This window comes from Mauremys reevesii, linkage group 20 (genome assembly GCF_016161935.1).
Source record: "Mauremys reevesii isolate NIE-2019 linkage group 20, ASM1616193v1, whole genome shotgun sequence".
Lineage (NCBI taxonomy): Eukaryota > Metazoa > Chordata > Testudines > Geoemydidae > Mauremys > Mauremys reevesii.
The window spans coordinates 17,412,086-17,434,577 of NC_052642.1; the positions used below are offsets into that span (position 1 = coordinate 17,412,086).

A 22,492-nucleotide genomic window follows, 5' to 3' on the forward strand; every position below is an offset into this window, starting at 1 on the left:
GCACTGCTAATTTCAAGACTTGGAATGGTGTATGGTTTCTCCTTAGCTCTGCTGTCTTTTGGTGTGTCACCTGGCCATTTTTGCCTGTCTCCTCCTTAGCCATCTAGTGAACTAGGGGTCAAAACTATTGTGAACCAGCTGAAGGCCAAAACATGTATTGCTGTGTTCAATAGGTCATTTTATGGAAGAATCAGAAGCCAATGTCCGTGTTCTTTTAGAGCAGTGGATTGCTTGCTGTTTTGCGCAAAAACCCAACACCCCCTACTGTTGGTGCTTCATCATTTTATGGTGGCCTGCTCGTAAGATTTGAATGTCTGGCAAAATGGAAGCTTTTCTGCAGGCTTCAGTTGTTATTGAAACAACCTCTTGCATCAATCACTTGACTCCTGGTATAAAATCAACTGTGTTCTTTTGAAACCTGAGCCGTGTAAGCCTGGAGAGTTGAGTATAGAACTCTCAGTGTATCATTAGGTAGCCTGAGGTCCCCTCCTTGTAGCGGGAGATGAGCTGATATCAGGAGGGAGAAGGGGGAAATGATTCCAGGACACCTGTAAATCCCTGTAGTTTCATGCTGTGGGTTTGATGTTAATTAGACAGCAGGCAGCGGTAATGTGCTGCAGCTCCCTTGGCTTGTCTGTTTCCGAAAGGACAGAATCTTCCAGCAGAGCAAAAAAGGGGCTGTTGAAGGGGCAAACTGTATGGAATAATGATAGTTTTATGCAAATTGGGCGTCAGTAACAGATTCAGCGTAGCTGAAATGCTGGGGGATGGCAGGGGGAAGGGGAAAGAAAGAGGGGGAGAGGAAAAACCCAGTCAAAACAGATGGTTCAAGGCATGTTCTGCAGCCTTCAGTTTGGATCCTTCTGCAGAAAAGAAGGAAGGTAGGAGGAATGCCACTGGTCACAGCCAGCTGAATTGCTCTTTCGTCTATGGTACTGCTGTTAGTAACTTCCAGTGGGTTATTCAGCTGACCTCTGCTGATTCTGCTTTGCTGCCTGATTTCAAAAGCGTTGCCCTGCCGGCACTCAGTCACAGCTTGAGACAACCGGTGGCTTTTTGCATGCATTACTATCCATTTCAGAGGGGAACTCTTGGGTAAAAAGAGAGGGGGGGAAAAAGCAAATTCAAATTCAGCTGGAAGGCATAGGGAAGGGCTACTAAGGGCCTGTGTTTGCTTGAGGAGCAGCAGCAAGCAAACAGTAAAACATGCAGTGAACTGCTGCCTGCTTAGGTGTTTGAATTCACACTGAGACAGATACTCTCCCCAGGCTAGAAGAGGTTTGGTTTGTTTAAGCACAAGAGGATGGCACTTTTTGGTACAAGAGCAAAGCATCAGGGGATTAGTCCTCAGCCTATAGCACGTTGCATTGCAAGTGGTGTTTTCAGAGGCTATAGTTCAACCTACTGTACTGTCTAAAAACCCAGGAGCACAGCCCAGTAAGTGGATTACTTACTGCCATAACATTTTTTACACTGCCAATTATTCTGAAAAGGCCAAAACTTGACCCCTTGATGTGTGTTAAATAATGGACAATTCAGTCCCTGATATGGAAAAGTCCTTTATGGTATTAAATTATGTATAAACTTTAAAAAAAAAAAAAAAAATCCACCCCAAAAATCTCAGGACAGCTACAAACAGGATAGTCTAGATTACAATGAATTCAGTTTCACTTGGTTTTGACCACATGGTTATAACTTCACACTGGGCAGCCTCGTCTTGCTCTAACTGTGAATAATGTATAACTTGAGAATCAATCATTCTTGGCTCGAAGGTCTCTTGTTACTGATCTTGTGTTCTTTTCATTGAGATTCTAGCTGTAATCGCCTCTTCAGCCGCATACTGGGAGGACTGACAACAATCCTAGAGCCGGACAGGAGGGAGCTCCCTGTGTGAGAGAGAGAGGGGCACACAATTTGCTGTCATTTCAAACCTAGTTGTTTCTCTGTCCATTTCCTGTAGGTATATGGGGACTTCCAGGGAGCATTCGGGAACATGTGCACTAGGTGTGGGGACATCCAGTTCCCTTTAGAATTTTTTTCAATTAAACAGACACTGCGCAGCTGATCTAGACAAAATGCACCCTACTCTGTGCCCTGATGCTCCTTTGCCTGTCCTAATGGCTTCTTCTACAGCATAGCTTTCTTCTGCACTGACTGCTGTAGAGGAAAATGAATAGTGCATCTCTGCGTACCATTAACAGTAGGGCTGGGGTCTGACTTGTGCCGGTTCCCTCCATTGTTCAGACATGAGTCCAGGGAATCCCCAAGCCCAAACCTTGGTCAGATACTGATGATACAATGGATGATGTAATGGCCAAATACCACATAGTGAGTGTTGTGCTCCGGTGACCAAACAGATCCATGAGGAGACCCAGATTTAGGGATTGCATCTGGTACTGTGGCCATAGAAAAATGTACAGGCCCCTAAACATCTCAACATAACGTCCGATAGGGCCTTACTCTAGCAAGTAATGTTAGGGAACGTTGAGGCTGGGTTTCCTAGAGCTTGAAGAGTGCTGTTACATGGTCCCTAAGCTTTGGTATTAGTCGGTTCTCATTCATTAATCTGCTGTTGTAAGGGTGGGAGAAATCCCTCTCTGTGAAGGTGCTTTTTTAAATTGCATCTTCTCTAGTATTTTGAACGCCAGATCATAGATATGCATGCAGCCACCTGCTTTCATGTGTATATTTTGCACACCCCATGCCATTCCATTCACTGCAAGGAAATACGTGTCCCTTATTACTTCTCTGCCCTGCACGTCGTTGAGCCCTGTTCTGTGTGGAAAACCCCAACAGTCTGTTTGGCGTGATATAATAAGAATCTTTGGGGTTTTCAAAATTTCATTCTTAAGATGTGCTTGTTCATTTCAGTGTCCAGCTTAAAATTAAAAGTTTGCTATTGTGTGTATATATATTTATTTCAGTTCCCTTCTCTCCTATGTTCACTTTATTTCTTTTGCACTTTTGGGGAGCCAGTTTGTGGGCTACTGGTTAGAAGTAAAGGTTTGGCTATCAGGACTTGGGTTCCTTTTCTGGACTTCCTGTAGACTTGCTGTGTGGCCTGGTCACTTCTTGTCTCTGTGCTTCAGTTTACTCATCTGTCAAATGGGGGTGCTTGCATTGTGGCTTGTGAGGCTTGCTTTATGTTTGCAATGTGCCGTGAGACGATCCGATGAACTGTGCTGTAGAAATGCAAGGTACCTTGCAAATATACTGTGTTTCTCTCTGATATGTTGCTGTTTGCTTCTTGAAGTGGATAAATACCTTCTGGTGCACTCATCCAACAGCAGCCGCTGCAAGCTAGGTCAGGTAGTGAGTCCCTTCTTTCTGAGACAGAATCCCATTGGCTCTTTCTTGATTGTGCAACGAATTCCGGTTCAGTGAATATAAATGTGTGGTTGCTGGTCTTAGGTACTGGCTCGAATGACAGTTCTTTTATTAGTGCTTTCACTAACCAATCTGTAACTAACTGTGGTTGTTTGATTACAGAGGGAACATCCCCACGCTAAACAGGTATGATACTTGTCCTCTTTTAAGGTTTGAAAAGAAAGGTAGACTAGAAAAGTAGCAGCCTAATATTTAACATTTTAGTATGTTTTGTTTGGAATCCCTACCCTTACTTGGGACCCTCTGAACCATAACTATATTCCCTATCCGTTCTCTCCCTTTTTTGTTGTTTTAAACATGTTTTCAGCTTTTTAAAAAACTATTCAAAGATAGCTTTGCATGTGGCAAGCTAGAAAACTAAATTTGCTAATGGGCTCAGCTTACCGGCTGCAACATATAAAGCAAGTATCCCAGCAGAAAACTTCCCCTCCAGTCTCCTCCTCCTTGGAACATGGCCACTGACTCTCTGATAGGGTATCACATGAAATAGACGTCTAATTCTAGGAGAGCCAAGGCCTGACGTGTAAGATGAAGAGTATTCGGTGCTGCTTTGGTCTCTGGCTTAGAATTTGCTGATGCACTCTAGCACATCCATCACCTCTCACCCAGTCGATGAAAGTACACCTTAATCAGCTGACAGCATGTTTTTGTTTTATTTTGGATACTTAATTTCTCCCCCACACCCCCATTTCTCAATCCAAAAATGTTTGTGGTTTTGAATAATATTAAAAAATATTTATAATACTTTTTTTTAACCTTCTCATGTTAGTGGTAAGAAATGTATGTGAAGACAGGTAGTCTGAAAAACTTTACAATTTCAAAGCTCAAATGCCTACAATTTATTACGGCTTACAAACGTGTCTAGGACAAAACAGCATACAGGTTTGAAAGCTTTCTGATTCCTGATCTGAGATTAGTTGCAAAACCCTAGAGTTGTTTCAAAGGTAGAACAAGCTGTTAAGATTTTTGGAACTTTAAACTTTTTATCATTGCACTTAGAACATTTTCTTCCAGGATGTGTGTTTTAAATTTGGTGCATTTTAAAAAAAGGAAAACTCCTAAAAATGTGTATTAAGCAGCATTGGGAATCTATTATTTGGTATTTTGGTCCTGCTCCTGTGTGGCCAACAGGAATTCTGTTGCTCTTCTGGGCCTTTTATTTTTTTCCTGATCCAGCAAAGCAATTAAGCATGTGCCTGACTTCAGCAGGACTATTCACGTGCTTATTTTAAGCACGTGCTTAAGTGATTTGCTGATTCAGGGCCTGTGCTGTGGCACAGACATAAAAGCAGAGACTTAATTTAGCAAATACCTTCCTGAACATCTGAGTGAATGAAAGAGAGCGATATTAAACGCTTGCCTTGTCATGGATGTGACCAGTTGATACCCAGCAGTAAGGTATCTCTCTTGAGCCAATGTACAATCCATACCATATAATGTGGTGGGGCAAAAGACAGAGTGGCTTTGGAAACTTGATCCCTCAATGAATTCTGATTATTCTGCAGCAGATCATCCTGAATAAGTGAAAGGTTTGTGTAAAAAGATTTACCAGGAATTCATTACAGAACAGGAAAAACAGATCCCAGTTGATAGTGGGAGGATGCATAGCTAGTTTTCATAGGACTCACTTCATTCATAGCATGAGTGGCTGCTTCTACCGATCCTCGCTTTGAGGTCACAAGTCAAAAGATTAAATACCTTTTCATAGCTATATTTACTACCATGGGGATAGGCTTCCAGGGCCCAATTTGTTCCCATTAAATTCTATGGGAAATGTGACCCTGGCTTTGTGGGTTGGTTCACCAGTGGTGGGCAACCTGCGGCCCGTCAGAGTCATCTGATTGTGGGCTGCAAGACATTTTGCTGATGTTGACCATCCGCAGGCATGGCCCCCTACAGCTCTGTGGCCGCAGTTCGCCATTCCCAGCCTATGGGAGCTGTGGGAAGCGGCAGTTAGCACATCCCTGCAGCCCGCCACTTCCTGCATTGGTTGGGAATGGCGAACTGCGGCCACTGGGAGATGCGGGGGCCGTGCCTGCGGATGGTCAATGTCAGCAAAATGTCTCGCGGCCTGCAATCAGATTATCCTGATGGACCATAGGTTACCCACCACTGGTCTACACAGTGCTTTAGCAGACACCAATGGAGTGTAAATTTTCACATGTACTAGCATGTTGCACACTAACTGGCCCATGTGGATCCTCCTGGTACACACTAAAAGCTTTGTAGTACTGTTTAAAACAGGGCTATGTTAATGCACACTAGGAAAGTTCTTGTGCTTGCCAGCCGGGTCCACACAGGCCAGTTAGTGCATGACATGCTAGTGTGAACCCCGCTAGTTTGGACTAATGCAGTAGGTAGACACACCCTTATAGGTACAGGATCAGACCCTTGGTGGATAATAATGTTGATAGTTGCTATATGGAAGTCCATTATGTAGTGTCTTCCTCCTATTTCATTCAACTCTGTTCTTATTGCCCTTATTAAAATAAGAAATTGTCTCCTCTTTATGAGCAATATCGTCACCAGGGTGCATTTCATCCCTTGCGGAGCACATAGCGGTGCTTATTCTATCAATCACAGTGTCTGGCCAACACAACTTCTGTTTATCTTGGCTCTTCCTGCCCTTTCATTGTCCCCTTGCCTTAAAATGGGTGCATTCTATAGGCAGCCATTTGAATTCTTCAGCAATTCCTGCTTTCAGGCAGTCAAAACCAATCAAAGCGACAGGGTGGAAGTTGTGTTCAACTTAATGCAAAGAGGTTTTGTTCCTGAGGAAATGGTCAAATTAGAAAGAGGACCGAATTAATCATTGATTGAATTAAGTGGAAGGCACTGTAATAAGACTGTGTTTAGCATATGAAAGCAAGTGTGAGCATGTTTGAGACCCTGGGTCCCAGTACAGCATTCTAGAGAAGTCACTATACCACCATACCTTCTGTGGGAGCTTGAGACAGCATAAGGTGGGATGGAAGTTGCTTGTAAGCTTACTGAAAAGATTTGGAAAAGGGGGTGGGGTTGGGACTGTCTGAAACCAAGAGTATAGCAAGTGTCTAATTTAAAGGTGTGTTTTGTTTTTTTTTTAAAAGATAGAACAAATATATTTCAAGACATGTTTTTGATGTTGTTTGTAAAGATTTACTAAACCTTTCAAATGCCATAACCTAGAATTATTCTTGTGTTTATCTGTGAATGCTTCATCTGTAACGCATAGTATAGGTACAGGAGAAAAATGCCTTTGGCATTGCATAGTCATAATTCACTTGTAAGCTCAATTCTTTTTCTCTTAAGAAATATTTTTTTAAAGGGAAATAGTGGTATTTCTTAACCCTTGACTGTTGCTTTGTTCCAAGTATGTCCAGGTAAAACACAGTTGTGTTACCAGGGGTACCAGGTGTATGTCCTTGTTCCAGTGATTTCGGTGAACTTATGACTGGGTAAAAGTAGCAGAACAGGTTTACCACCCCGGTAGTGAAAGGATTAATTTGACCACAGTCTAGTTATACTGTATAAATTTCAGCATTTCAAACAATTACAAAACAAATAAAAAACCTTACCTTGTTCCCCCCCTCATCCAATCCACTAATAACGCTCTGCTTGAATTGCTATTTAGAATGTCCTTTTCCTCCAACCTCAATCATTACGGGATGGTCCATGTAGCAAGTGTGAGTGATGTGCTGCTGGACAGCTCGTTCACTCCACCATGCCAACGGATGGGCGGAATGGTTTCCTTCCGGACTTTTGAAGAGTTCGTCAGGTAAGGATGTGGGTACTGTTTGCTCTGTGTGCACGTTTGCCAGGATAGCATTGGGGTGGTCAAATGGGATCAGTCATAGTCTTTGCCCTGGTCTACAATGGGGGGGGAATCAATGTAAGTTATGCAACTTCAGCTACTTGAATGACATACTTGGGATCGATGGTAAGTCGATCTGCCTGCACCTCTCGCGACGATGGAGCACAGGAGTTGATGAAATTGCCAAGTGTTTGGGGGCCCCACCCCTAGTTGTCTGGCTGGAATAACTGGAAATTCCAAAATACTACAAGAACAGATGGCCTCCGACCAGAATTTTGCATTTTTGCAGAGTCAAGGTCCACATAAGCATCTGAACTTTTCAATACCAATAAGCATTCAACCTTTCTTCCCAACGTTGTGTGCATGTCTTTGCGCACTCGCATATGTCTGGTCTTAAACCTTCTGGACTTATGCAAAAGACTGGAAAGCTCCCACAAGCAGAGCCTATGAATTTTCCACAACACTCACCCCAACACCCATCAGAAATCTTACATCTGCATGCTCCCCATGACAGGGATGGAAGATTCATAGTGTCTTCTTGTGGGCGCATTGCACCATCATTTCATCTGTGCAGTCAGGCTGTTTTGGCCCCCATGCGTTAGGAAACAAACAAAGAAAAAGCCCAGATTCTGAGCCAAGAGCGGAAGAAGCCACCTGTGACGTGATGAGTGAAATGTCAGGAGAAATGAAACAGAACACTAGAGTAAACCGCACAAGAGATGATACATCTTTTGATTAAATGCATTCAGTATCTATCTCTTGATGTATACTGATGCATTACCCCAGGGAGAGGGGCAATTACATTGGGCTGTCAAGGCTCTCATCTCAGGCTTCCCTCTGTTACCTCAAGAATGATGATACGGACACTAGCAGCTTATATATTAAAAAATATAGCTTGCTCGCTTGCTTGCTTTCGCTGAAGTTTAAACAAAGTCCACCTCCTGATTTTTAGCTTTCATACTGCACAGTGTTTCCATTTAGTCAGCTCTGAAGTCTGCAGAGGGGAGGAATGACTTTTTTTCTCTGCCCCGTGAGGATGGTATTGGTAGGGTGACTGAGTGTGCTTTTGGTGCAGGTGGTTTTGTGAGTGGTTGATTTACGACTAGCGTTTCTTGGATGTGTTTCAGAATCTTTGATGAAGTGATGGGTTGCTTCTGTGACTCTCCTCCCCAAAGCCCAACCTTTCCTGAAGCTGGTCACACTTCCTTGTATGATGAAGATAAGGTACGATATTTCCTTCTTTCCAGACTCCTTGCATGTTACAGGGATAGAAAGTGCATTTTTCCATGGTGATTGCACACTCTGGACTAAACCTGTTTTGCTGACGTCAGTGGAAGTTTTGTCATTTGCGTTGGTGGGAGTAGGAATAGTATCTAGTTTGTTTCTCTGCTGTAAGGGGTTCAAAGCAACTTGAATGGTTGGGCTTTTTCCTTAGTCCAGTCTAACCATGGATCCAGATTCTTTTCTTGGTTATGTCAGAGTAAATCCAGAATCACTTCATTAAAGTCAGTGGAGTGACTCTGGATTTACAGTGGTGTGACTGCGAATTTGGCCCCATGGCAGTGGAACCTGGCCTTCTACAGGTATAGGAAGGTTAAGTCAGAGTATTTGAACCCTTTCTTGTAGTCTGATCTTCATTAGTATTCTGTCTCACCCCCATTCTGGACATCTCTGTGGCATTTAGTTCTTTGTATCCTGTTCTCTTCCCTCTGTTCCGCTTCCTGTGTGGACTCCATTTGGGGAGGAAAGGTGGAAGGAGACCCCAGGTTTTCAAACTGGGATAGAGAAAGGGTTCAGAGGAAACAGCTGGTTGATAATGGTTAGTGATGCAAGAGGCACTCTCCTTAGAGGGACAGGCAGCTGTTCCACAACACTCTTAGCAGACTGGAAGCTCTGATCTGGAGCATATCATTACAAGGGTTGTTTTCAAATCAGTCCGTTGTCCCTGATGCCTGTGAGCGTGGTAGATAATATGGGACAAGGATTTATCTCTGCCGTAACTTCTTCTTTATATGCTATCTGTCCCCCCTCCTCCCCTCCCCTCGGCCGTCCAGACCTAACCAAGTAGAGTTTTCTGTTGATCAGTATCCAGTTTGAGAGTTTAATTGCAAGTTCTTGAATATTAAGCATGTTACTTTTCATGGCTCTGTTTTAGCTGAGCTTCCATAATGTCCTATTGCACTGTAGCCATGAAGACATATTTCTTAGCCTCCATGCAGTGAACTTTGCTCCCCTTTTTAATTTTACTGTCTTCCTTGGTGCTAAAATTCTCCCTATGTCCTACAAAGACACTGTAGTAATGCTACATGCATACAAAGGACCTGATTCTGCATTCCTTGTGCACCCCAAATCCATTTGGAACCAGTGTTATCTGCCAAAGCAGTTTAGTGTGCATGAGCCTTGAGGAGAACTTCAGAATGAAGCTCCAGCCTGCTGTGAGTGGACATTTAAATATCCCATAGTAGAGTTTGTAAGGGCAGGAGTCTCCCTAGTTTTCTAGATCAAGAATTCCCCTTCCTGTACTTTGGTTCAATATGCTGGTTAGATGTTGGCCTCTTCCCCAGAAGTAGCTGCATTTTATTGGTGGCATATGTGTACTTGGGGATCCCCTCAGATAGCGAGGTTATATAAATGGAACATTCCTCTTTTTGTTATTAATAATTTATTTATTAGGCTTGCTTTCTTTAAATTACAGAGTGCCCGGGAGGAGCCCATTCACATACTGAACATTGCCATTAAGACCGACTGTGACATTGATGATGATGGGCTGGCGGCCATGTTCAGGGAGTTCACACAAAGCAAGGTGAATAGCAGTTTACAGTGAACCTACTTGCCAGTATTATTGTGACCCTCTAGGGAGACATTTTCCCTTGGGAAGAAGTCTGTGCATTTCCTTGGAAAATAAATATATAAATGGAACAGTTACATCCTTAATTTATCTGATCTAAAACCATATAATTTCTCTAATTGGATGTAGCTGTAGGTTCCTGAAGGAACTGAATAACAGAGCACCCTTTGTATTGCCGAGTGGTGTATCCTAATCCATCAGCTAAAGAGTCTCTTCCTTTGTAGTTTGTGTTGGGTAAATGCAACTTATAGTTTTCCTATAGTCAGGTGAAGCTTTCATATTTATCTGGGGTCTGAAGGAGCAAGATACAATGAGTTATTTGACGCAGTTCAGGTTGACATGGGGGAGGACAGTGTAACAGAAAAGTCTGAGATGACGACAGAATAAAAGGTGCATGTGTCATGACATTCTTAATCTCATCGAAATCTGTAGCTCTTGTTGGCATAGTATCTACATCTTCATTGTCTGTTTCTTTGGCACAAGGCGGACCTGATCAGTAAATTTGGCTTCTCCCTTCTGAGAGCAGGGGGGTTCCCATTAACTTTTAGCGAGGAACCAGATTCTACACTTGTGGTCACTCCTGAGTTAACATTAGTTAGCAGCTGCATCTCGGTATTCTGCCTTTTCTCTCTAGAGTGGGCCTTAGCTTCCCCTTTGCCTGACCTGGAAAACCCTCTACTGTCTTCTCAGGTGAATATCCCATCATGCGTGGAGACCCTGCTAAATCCATGATGGCTCTGAAATGGCCCTGAGAGGGATTGTGAAGAGTGCAGTCTCTAACCCCTGCTCTCTACTGGGAGATGGCAAAGGGGCTGGAAAAATAAATCAGATGTTTCCTGTGAGCATTAATAATGAGTGTGTGATTTTTGAGGTTATAGCAGTGTTAGAACCATTAGGTATGATCAAACACTCTTCTGCTGTGCACAATACAACTATCCTATCCATACAGCGAGACCAGTGAACTGGAAGCTTATAAGAAACCCTGTGCTGGTCCAGTCCAATTCAGAATTTAACTGTCTCTTTAAAAAGTAAAACAAAACTAGTTTTGTTTTTCATTTGCATGATTGTGCTCCAGGCATTTTATGGGAGGAAAAAAGAAAAGAAATTTAAAAAAAATAAAACACATTAAACTATCATATAGGTTGGTCCAAATTGTCCAAATAATCTTCCAGTCCCAGCATGTTGTGTGTGGGGTTTTTTAATAGAAATTAGGATCATATACTTGTAAATGACTTGTGGAGGAGATTGAGGCAGTCAGTGTAAATGGAGTTTCTCCAGGTGCTGATGCCTAATCGCTCCTTAATAGCTGTGGACTTGCTGTGAGATCTACATTATTACAATGTAATCAGAATCCTGTTGCTATGCTGTTATTGTCTGCCACTTGTGGAATTTTAAAAGCAATAACAATTTTTGCTTTGTAAATCATGGTATTATTAAAGTTATTTTCATCCTTTGCCGTGAATATAGTCCCTGATGCTCAGTTTTGAAGGGCTTAACCTTAGTAAAACATTTCAGTCCAAGCCAGAAGGGGGTGGGTTTGTTCTTGGCCATGCTGAGGCTTCTTTCCCTTTTCACTCTTCATTTTTGTTTTTAAATTAGAAAAAAGGGGGTGGGGAGAGAAAGTAGAAATGGGAGCAAAATGACAGTGAGATCTAAGCTTGTTTAAAAGGGACAGTGGGCAGCATTCATCTGTGATGTGGCTTCATTCAGCTCAGTAAAGTTACACCAAGGATAGATTTGGGCCAATCTATCTATATATATATATATATTTTTAAAAGCCTTTATTTTCTACTCCTGCTATACTGAATCCTTTGTCTTCTGTTCCTTGTTATTTCATCTTATCTTTTTCCATGTAACCCTGTATGGCCCCAATTCAGGAAACCATCCCTTTTCAGGACAGCACTTAAGCACATGCTTAAAGCCCTAGTGAAGTATCAGACTTTAAGCATGTGCTTAAGTGATTTCCTGAATCAGGAGCCAATTAAAGAAGTGCCTTCCCGTGCACCAAGCTTCCTCATTCTCCTTGCTTCCTCAGAAACCGAAGCCTTCTGCTATTTGTCCATTGCCTGGCACAATAGGGCCATGACCTCTAGACGCTACCCCGATACAAATAATTAATAATAATATGTGTGTCCTCACCAGTTCCTATGCCAACATTATAAAATATTAACATTTTAGAACATGTTGGAATATTCCCAAACCCAGGAGCCTAACCAATCCAAACAGGATGATTTTGTGTCTCTCTCTCTCCTTCCCACTCTTCATTTTTATATTGTATCTTATACCGTCTAAATTAAGGCCCCATCCTTCAAACCCGAGTATTCTTTACTGATGTGAATAGCTGCACTGATTATTTGCATGAGTAAGGGCTACTCTTCTGAACAAGGCTTCGTGGGCCTGGGCCTGTCGCTGCTGAAGGCTTATTTGGGGCAGGGTACTGTTGTTGTTTATTTATCACAGCACCTTGGAGCCCAGTCATGGACCCGAACCCCATGGTGCTAGGTCCTGTACTAACTCAGAACAAAACCAGCACTTTCTGGCTGTCTCAAAGAGCTTACTTACGTCTTTTTATATCTGAACATGCCATTCAAGCCCATGGCACTGTATTTAATCATGAATCCTCATGCCTCTTTAGATTGTTGTAACATGGTTTCCCTGACCAATGCAGAAAGGAGTTTCCCCATCCTCCTGAGACCTGTGTTGTAGGTTAATTCCTCTGGATTTTATAGTTCAGTTTTAACCTTGGCCAAGAAAACTGCTAGAACCCCATATGGTTATTTTTATTACCATAAAGTCTAGGAGCCCCAGGCATGGACCCAGAACCCCACTGCGCTAGGTGCTGTACAAACCTAGAACAAAAAGATGGTTCTTGCCCCCAAAGAGTTTATGATCTAAGTAACCCACTGCTGGTAACAGTGTTTCCTGGTCAATTAATTCCCTGCTGAGACAGACAAGAAGTTTTCCCAGCTGGTGCCAAATGTGGTTGTTATATGGATTCTCCTCCACTCAGAATGGGACTGAGACTCATTGCATGTGCTCACAGGTGCTGCTAAGCAACCATCTGATAAGAACACTCAGTCACCACCAAGCTGGGCTGGATTGTGAATCTGCAGTTTAGAGGCAGGAAGCTCTCTCACCCATTACCAGTTCTTAGAAGATGTCATCCAGATTTGAGTCTGACGTTTCTTTTCTGTTAAACCAGTTCTCCTGTTTGCTGTCCTTCCCTTTTACAGAAATCAGTCCTGATTGATCATGGGATTCGAAGGCTGACATTCCTTGTAGCACAAAAGGTATTTTGACATCTCCCCTGATGCTTGAAAGCTTTTTATTTGTAGTTCATAATGAAATTATCTTAATATTTTTCAGATTAAAAATTGCATCTACTATAGTTTTAGTTCTGCTTTTGTTGTCTTCATTCTCTAAAACTGAGACTGTTTCAGTGAATTCGCTTAAGAAAATTAATTGACAATTACAAAAAAAAATCTGAGTTACTTGTAATCTTGTCTTAATTTGTTTTTGATTTTAGTACTAATTGCTAGCTTTCTTCTGCTCTTCCTCCCCCGCCCCGTCTTTCTCTGTTTCATTTGTAAGGATTTCAGGAAACAGGTCAACTATGAGGTGGATCAAAGATTTCATGTAAGTAAAAGGAAAAAAAAAATAAAGATAATTTTGCCTTAAACTCCTCTTTGCAGTTCATGGAAATAAAGTGATTCTAGTCATTACATACAAGTAAGGAGAAGAAGATGTGACTCTTTTTAGTGAGCTATTTAAATCCAACCCCATTGTCCTGACTGAGCAGTTGCCATGTGCTCAATACTTAGGCATGTGACTAACTTTAAGCACGTGATGTAGTTCTGTTGACTTCAAGGGGGCTATTCACATGCTTAATATACTTAGGGTAGGTCTATACTTACCTGCCGGGTCGACGCGTAGCGTTCGACTTCTCGGAGTTCGAACTATCGCGTCTAATCTAGACGCGATATATCGAACTCCGAACGCGCTCCCGTCAACTCCGGAACTCCACCACCGTGAACGGCGATGGCGGAGTCGACGGGGGAGCCGCGGACTTCGATCCCGCGGCGTCTGGACAGGTAAGAAGTTCGAACTAAGGTAGTTCGACTTCAGCTACGCTATTCGTGTAGCTGAAGTTGCGTACCTTAGTTCGACCCCCCACCCTAGTGTAGACCAGGCCTTAGTAATTTAAATACCTCTCTGAATTTGCACCCATATAATCTAGGTTGGCCTTATATGTTCTCATGTTCTTTTACAACATAAAATAGTGTATATATTCAAGGGTCTCCCAATTCCTTACCAGCTTTACAGATAAACCTAGAAACGGACCAATTAAATGACTTGTCAAAGTTCACACAATGACAGAGCCATTGATAGAACTCTGGATTGCCAGCACCCAGTCTGCTGCTGAAACCACTAGGCAGCTCTCCCTTCCCCCATGCTTCGAATTCAGTGATGGCTAGTTTGATTCCTACTCTCAAGAGGACTATGTAGGGCGCAAGCCAGCTTTTCTTTCCCCTTTTGTGTATCCACTCAACCCCTCCTGAAGTTAATGGGAGCACTGAGTGTGCAAGGATTGCAGTCAGATGCACAGAGCCCAGTATGGGAAATACATTCCAGCATCAGTAATAATAGCTGAGCGACAAGCATCCTGTTAATTTCATGATAAGCTTGGGTGGCTTCACTTGGGAATTATACCTGTGTACTGAGAATAGAATGTACACCACAGATATGATGAAGGAGCCTGAATTATAATCCAGAGCTAGCATGTTGTCAGACACGAAGCTGAAGGCCAGGTACGATCAATATTGTAAGATGTTAATACACCATGAATCACACACTAAAGTGTCTCATTGTAACTCTTTTTAAAAATACATTTATGTATGCCAGTTTAATAAGAGTGGCTAATAAGTTCCCCTTGGGTATCTGCTTGCAGCACTCTCACTATTCAGAAATTTTTTACTCTGCTAATTGGATCATTCAGTTTCTGCTACCAACTTTATTTTAATGAGGTGAGCCTTTGTGGGCTATGCTAGCAAAATGCTTCACAGACCCTCTGTTTTTTCCCTTAGAAATATCTAGCGCTAGGAATATTTTTCTTATCCCTGAGTTAGCATCATTGGTTCTGCTCTGCAGAGTAATAGGGGAGTTTATCCTCCAGGCTAAAGAAGCAAAAGCTTTTCCAAAATGCTTAAGGAAATGCTGCAAACTGAACTACTTTCCCCAGTTTATTGATGGCAGAACCCTATCTGATTACAGTATATACAGATGTATGTCAGTCAATGGCTTTAGATAGGAAACTGGTGGCAGAAGTGTGGGGTGTTTGAGCAAAGAACCCCGGGCTTTAGAAAGAAAAATCAGGAGCTTAGAGAATAAAATTGATACTTTGGGATGGAATATGAGAGGCTGTGAATAAATGCTGTAGCTTGCTGGTGTGATCAGAAAGCTGGGGAAGAATCCTTAGAGAACTCAGAGAGCTGGGATGCGGGTTAAGAGAGGGGCACTGGGTTTGGCATTTTCATCCATTATTCTGGATTAACAAATCATTCTAATGATCATTCCTCAACTGTGGTAGTTATGGGAATTGGATACTGCCTCAGCAATGTCTGTTGTATCTGAGGGGCTCTGGTTTTTTAAAAGTGCATATCTACAGACACCCAGATCCTAGGGCAAATCCTCAGCTGGTGTAAATTGTCATAGTGCCAGAGGAGGGTCTGCCGCTCTGCATTTGGTGTGTAAGGGCCCAGTCCAACTCCCATTAAGTCAATGGCAAAATTTACACCAGCTGGAGTTGGATTGGACCCACAATCAGCCCCTAGACATGCAAGTATTATTTTCTATGACTAAATCCTATCCTTTCAAAGTGCTGGTGTGTGTGTGTGTGTGTATGTGCTGGTCTCTCTTAAAAGTGCTAGAATTCATTGATTTATTGCTAGAGCCACTGAATTTAAATATCGTTTAAATGCTGTAGCTTCCGTTGAATTTTAATTTCCCCCTAAAGCTTTAAACAAAGGGCAGCTTCTATTAAACCAAAACCAACCAACCCCTAAAAAGTCAGCCACAGAAGAAGGCAATATTTACTGTCTGTCCAAGGCCACTAGTGCCTGGCACGTACAACTAGTCAAAGTTCACCCAGTTTGTGAGTGATCAGCTTAAATGGGCAGGAGTGTGAGCAGTGAATGGAAAGGGGTGTGCACTGAGAGGCACCTTCGAACAGCGCTCCACCCTTGCATTATGCCCTTCTGAAGGGGTGAATGCGTTCTTGTTATCTAGGTTACAGTTAATAAACGTTGTGATTACAGTTGCAGGAGTGTCACTGTCTTCTTTTTTCCCTATTCCAAGGTAAAGTGACAGCTGAATGCCAACTTTTACTTAGCCCCAGGGATTGATACAAGCAGGAAAGCAGGGTAAGACTTGGGTAAAATACCAGAGGAAGGCAGGGAAAGGTACCAGTCACACACTAGCAATAGTGCTGAGAGTTGAGAGGTTTGCTAATTGTGATCGCATGTGTGCCTGCCCTGTTACTGTTCGTGTGGAAAGACATTCTAGGGATGTCTGAAGACCAGTCTCTTGATAATCACCAGTGATGCCTGCAGCCCCCCTCTTCCAGTTTCTGGAATCCCAGCACTTTCTCAAATGCACTACCCAGGATTCTGTATGAGAAGCTGGGAGCTATGCAGTTTGGGCTGAGTGCAACACTGTGGGCTATATAGTAGCATATAGGAGAGAGACACTAGGAGAATAGGGCACTGTGAAGAGATTTAATGTAGTCTAAGGCAGAGGTTCCCAGCCTTTTTCTTTCTGAGCGCTCCCCTTCCCCCCCCCACACTCCATGGCCCACCTGTGCCACAACAACTGTTTTTCTGTATATAAAAGCTGGGGGTAGCAACCAGGGCAATTGCACTAGGCCCCACACCACAGGGGGCCCTTTGGCCTTAGCCCCAGGTGGTGGGGCTCAGTGCCCCACGCTGCAGTCCCGTGCGGTGGGGCTTCGGCTTTCTGGCCTGGATTCTAGTGAGTCTAATGCTGGCCATGCTTGGGACCCCCTGAGACCTGCTCGTGGCCCTCTAGGGGGCCCCGGACCCTGGTTGAGAACCACAGGTCTAAGGAGCCAGCCTTGCTAAGCATTGGTGAAATATTTGGATGAAAAACTATTTTTGAGTGCTTATCTAAACAGATCCTGGCAACCTTTTGAGGTTTGCCCATCGCTGGTTCTGAATGAGTCCTGTGAACTCTATCCCACGCTTTTACCTCTATATAACTAGTGGAAGCTGAACAGGTAAAGACACCATTGCGGCCTCTTCCGTGCTAGTGAAAACAAGCCCCCCCTCCCCCTCGAACATTGAGTCAACTTATTAGCAAGGTTATATTTGATTAAATGCAGTGGTACTGCCCCAGGGTTATGAGCTTGCAAGCTAAGCAGAATCCGGTTTGGTCAGTATTTAGATGGGTGATCTACAGTGAAAACCCATTATACTGTAGCAAGTGTCATCTGTGATTTCAACCACTATTGTGCCATTGTTTGAATAAGTCAGAAAACCAATGTTCCGATTATCTCTGATCATTAAAAAATCTCATAGCCTTTTTTGAAGATCTTAGTCTTGTTAACATAAGTGTCAGTTTCACCTGTCTGAATTCCTTTGTAGTTAAAATTGGACATGATCGGATTCACTTTCTGTCCTGATCCGCTGCGCAGAGCTATGCATTATTAAAAGCTTGCCACTGTCCAACCTAGAGGAGGTAGCAGAGCTTGTGATCAGTTTGAAAAGTTTGGGCTTTTTGTATGAGAGATTCTGCATAAATGTCTGTCTTCGTTATTGTCTCCTATTCTGTTTAGTTTGTTACTGGACCAACTACCAACTTACCCAGGGCTTGGCTTGGGGTTGTTTTTGTTTTAATTACAGTCTATATAATTAGTTCCCAGCATGTTGAGGTAATAGAGAGTTGCTCCAGCAAGCTTCCAATTTCCTCATCTCATTAGGTTTTTAACGCGATTATTAGTATAATAATCAGCTATGATGATTTCTGTTTGTAGCTTTTTGCATTCTCTGATTTGCAGGGTGTCTTGATTGGCTAATTTAGGCAAATTATTTTGATTGTCTTGATGATGGTTGGTTGATTAGAACACAGCGGGGGTATAATTCCTCTTCCTAGGAAACGGAGCACTCTTTTGGTTTTTGGTACCAGAGCACTGAGGATTTTTGTGTGTGTGCACATTTAATTATTATATTTGCCCACAACACTAGTCAAATGTCTCGAAAGCAATTACATTAGTGATAGAATGAGCATGGATGATGTTGGGAGAAATTGGCAGCATGCAGAGGGGGCAGGTGGGAGGGATTTGGGAGGATATTGAGGCAATGTGGAAGTCTCGACTCTGTGTGTGTTTCCTTATATGCTGTTTTAGGAGATTGCTGAACCTAATGGGTACAAATAATATTGTCCATAATCCCAATGGCGGGATTCTTCATGGTAAAAACTTTTGTAGCGCTAGAGGCGACTACTATGGAAGAAATGCTTTAGCCAGATGCAAATTGTTGGGCTCAATGCAGGAGTAATTGGATGAAATTCTATGCCCTGTGTCATGCAGGCGGACAGACTTAATGATCTTATGGTCCCTTCTGGCCCCAGAATCTATGAATCCCTTGCCAGCGTTGCCTGATTGAACTTCGGCTCTCCCTGTCATTGTGCTGTAGTTGTTGAACTGAGTCAACATGCCATTGTTTTTCTTTCCTCTTGATATCTAAAATGTGTTTGTGATTCTAAGATTGAGGGTGGGACTCCATATTTATTGTCTCTCAGTGACTCCAGGTCAAATTTCGTCATTTTTTTTTGTAGTCAAAAAGCCAATTTTGTAATTGTGCAGCTCTACAGGCTTCACCTGGGATCAGGGCAGGCTGCTGCTGACATCACTGTTAGTAATGGAGAGCTTGAAGCTGCTCTCACTTACATTGATGCAAAGCATACTCTGAAGTCAATGGAATTATGACAGTATAAAACCAATTTAAGGGACTGCAAAATCTGGCCCAGACTCCTCCATCAGTGGTGACAATTTTTTTTTGTCCAGAACAGAATCAACTCACTCTTCCGTAGCGGCACTGGATTTGCAATCTGAACGGTATTTAAAAGCAAGGGCTGGTTTTTAGTTTTTATCAGTAAAGTGAGCATGTGTCTTGGAAGACACATAGGATCCAATCTAGCAAAACACGTAAACACATGTTTAACTTTTAGCATGTACATAATCCCATTGAAGTGAGTAGGATTACTCGTGCTTATAGTTAAGCACATGCGTAAGGACTTTACTGGGTTGGCACTGTAGGGAGTAGATATGAGGATGCCATTTTTACGCAGTCTTTTTCCAATTATAACTGTTTTAAAGAGCAATACAGAAAGTCTTTCTCATTAGCACTTCCAATATCCACCATTTCATTTTACAGTATGTCCTCAATTCTCAGAACATGGTGGAACCACCAAAACACATTAATAATAATAAAAAAAAAATGAATTCAGCGTAGGAAAGAGTCAACAGCAAGCACCTTAATATAGGATAACAATCAAAATTATGATCATTGTAGTGAATTGAAAGTAAAAGCCAAACTTCCAACAGCACAAACTGTGGTAATGGTTACCTATTTAGGCATATCAAATGTGTGAGCAGTTCCATTCAAACTCCTAGCTTATTAGGAGAGCTGAGGATTGTGCTGTATGGTGTTGAAGGTAATTTTTTCTAGATTTGCAATAAGGCCCAGGACTTGACCTATGACCTTGGTACAAATTATCTCCATGCAAGTAACAGAGGAGCAAATAAACTATAGTATATTTTGTAGACTTTCTAGAATATGAGGTTAAAGTCAATTATTAGAACTCATTAATTTCTCAAAATTAATTAAAACTATTTGTATGAGCAGTGTTAGGAATATGAGGAGTTCTTTGGGGAAGGGACTGTCTTTTTTTTTTTTTTTTATGTTATGTGTTTGTGCAGCACCTAGCACAATAGAGTTCTGATCTGTGGCTTGGACTCCTAGGCAATACTGCAATGCCATTTAATAATAACAATAGTAATAATAAGAGAAACCGGCAAGAGTTCTTCTGTCTCCACCCCCATCCCCTCCCGGCCAGCTAGAATCTGTTTTAAGACCCAATATTAGACAAAAATATTGAAAACGTAATCAAGAACCATCTACTGCAATAGTAAAATAAACTACATTGATTTAACTTGCCCTACAACTGCTTTAATAGGATTTTTATCTTCCCACCATCCTTATTTACAAAATAAAAATTTCATGCAACTCTAGCTGTTGCAGTGGTAGATTGTAATGGCAGAGATTCCCCCTGCTGCACTGCCGCACAGTCCCTTCTCTCAAGAGCCCATAAGCTGAACAGATGGGGTGCAATGCTTTTGAAGGACTGATATCATCATTTTTGTTTCCAAACAGAGGGAATTCCCTAAATTTTTCACGTTCCGTGCCAGGGATAAGGTAAGTTGTACAGTTATCAATGTTTTTCTCTCTCTACATTTTAAACTGATTTTTTCCCTTCTCCTACAATCATTCCAAACCTCTCTCAAAGGGGAGAGGGTCCATCTTATCAAAACCTCATTGGGCAATTCTGAACGTACCCCTCCCCCATTATCCAGGCACTCACTATGTGGACAGCTGAGGCCAATGGGAGTTGTTGAGTCCTTAGTCATTTTGAAATCAGATCACTTATTTAGGTGTCTAACTATGGATTTAGAAGCCTAACTTTAGGTTACTGTTTTTGAAAATCGTACTTGCCTGCACATTCCATGACATGCTGTCTAGTCCAAGGCAGTGCTTGTTCTGAGGACCATGGCGGTAGAAACAGAGTATGCTTCAGGGAAGGCGGGGACTTGGGGATATTGTCGATAGAAGGATCTTCCCCTTTTGCAAAAAGAAGGCATCTTGCACAAAGGGCTGTGGTTTTTGTTCGACTCTCAGTGTGCAGACAGTTTTAATACGCATCTCTTAACATTAATGACTCTGGTGCATCAGACTTGAAATTGTGTGGCAGCTTCACTGAATTTTTAGCTTTCTAATTAATTTAATATGAAAAATCACAATAGGGACAGTGTGGTGCATCCCTGGATATTTATTTCTGTGTTAACCTCTATTTTACACTATCCTCAAATTTTCAGTTTTCGACATGCCCAAGATGTTTGTGGTATTAACAAAGGGTTGATGCTAGAGGTTTGCACAGCTAGGTAGGGACGGCTGGAGCATTTGGTATCTCTGAAGATGGGAGGCAGTTTGTGGTTGTGGGATATCAATATTAGTTGAATGTTTCTGCTAAAATGTTCAGGAGTGAAACAGTTCACCATGTTGACACTCGCAGTTTCAGAGTTGGATCATTGAAATGAATGGGGCAGTTCACGCCCACAAGAATTGTTGTTTCAAGCCATCTGCAGACTCAGGAAGACACTACTGCATCATTTACACTCGGTTCAAGATTTTTGTTGCAATCCTGAGGGCTAGAAACGTATTTATTTAATAAAAAACAAAACAAACATCCTGTGGGTCCATCTTCCCCTCCCCCAAAGCTGAGAGTCTGGAATACAATTTTGCAGTTAGGGGTAGAATTTGTTGTAAATTCTATCACTGTAGAATAACAGAATACACCGGACCCTGCTAGTAATGGCAACACTAGTCATCATTTGTGTCTCAGGTCAGTAGATTTTATACAGTTCTCTCCATCTTACCAGATCCAGCTTCTTACCTGACTTTCCCTTTTTATTCCTTTTGTGCCCAATATTACGGGGTGGGCTTCCCTTCTCTTTCCAGTTTGAAGAAGATAGGATCTACCGTCATCTGGAGCCAGCTCTGGCTTTCCAGTTAGAGCTGAACCGAATGCGAAACTTTGATCTCACTGCCATTCCGTGTGCCAACCACAAAATGCACCTGTACCTGGGAGCAGCTAAAGTTGAAGTGGGCACCGAGGTGACAGACTACAGGTTCTTCGTGAGGGCTATTATAAGGCATTCAGACCTAGTTACCAAGGTGGGTTTCCTGGTGTGGGAGGTCTGTTTCCAAGGTTGTATGTGAAAAATATGTCAGAGGTGTGTGTGTGTGTGTGTGTGTGTGTAAAATCTAAACCCACTGCCTTCTACTGGATGGCATGTTACAGCTTCTGGATCATGTCTGATAGAACTGAACATTTCAAGTGTCCAGGTTCAGATGGAGTGTCAAATCTATAGTAACTCCACTGGAGCTATTCCAGATTTATGCAGATGTAACTAAGAGCACAATTTAACCTGGTATCTGACCCAGACACCACCATCTTTGTCTTTGGAAGAAAGACTTGGGATAATTGTACAGCCCACTGAAATGAATTTCACCTTTTTTCTGTGTCAGAGTCCATTATGGTCTTTTGCAGCCTAATGACCCTATGTTTGGGTCTGAGGGAAGGCTAGCGGAAAGTAAATAACCTTTTGGCAA

General features: G+C 42.4%; 1 protein-coding gene across 10 annotated transcripts in view; it reads left to right on the top strand.

Moving 5' to 3' along the window:
- The window catches only part of ACACA (acetyl-CoA carboxylase alpha), a 207,377-nt gene that overhangs the window by 91,504 nt on the left and 93,381 nt on the right, over window positions 1–22,492 (top strand). For 9 of the 10 annotated variants that reach the window (XM_039507941.1, XM_039507936.1, XM_039507932.1 and 6 more), the window contains 8 exons: window positions 3,490–3,513; window positions 7,001–7,144; window positions 8,308–8,404; window positions 9,876–9,983; window positions 13,262–13,318; window positions 13,620–13,664; window positions 20,477–20,518; window positions 21,839–22,054. In XM_039507941.1, coding sequence (XP_039363875.1) covers window positions 3,490–3,513; window positions 7,001–7,144; window positions 8,308–8,404; window positions 9,876–9,983; window positions 13,262–13,318; window positions 13,620–13,664; window positions 20,477–20,518; window positions 21,839–22,054 — 733 coding nt within the window. The remainder of the gene's footprint in view (window positions 1–3,489; window positions 3,514–7,000; window positions 7,145–8,307; window positions 8,405–9,875; window positions 9,984–13,261; window positions 13,319–13,619; window positions 13,665–20,476; window positions 20,519–21,838; window positions 22,055–22,492) is intronic. The other variant, XM_039507933.1, reaches the window with a different exon arrangement.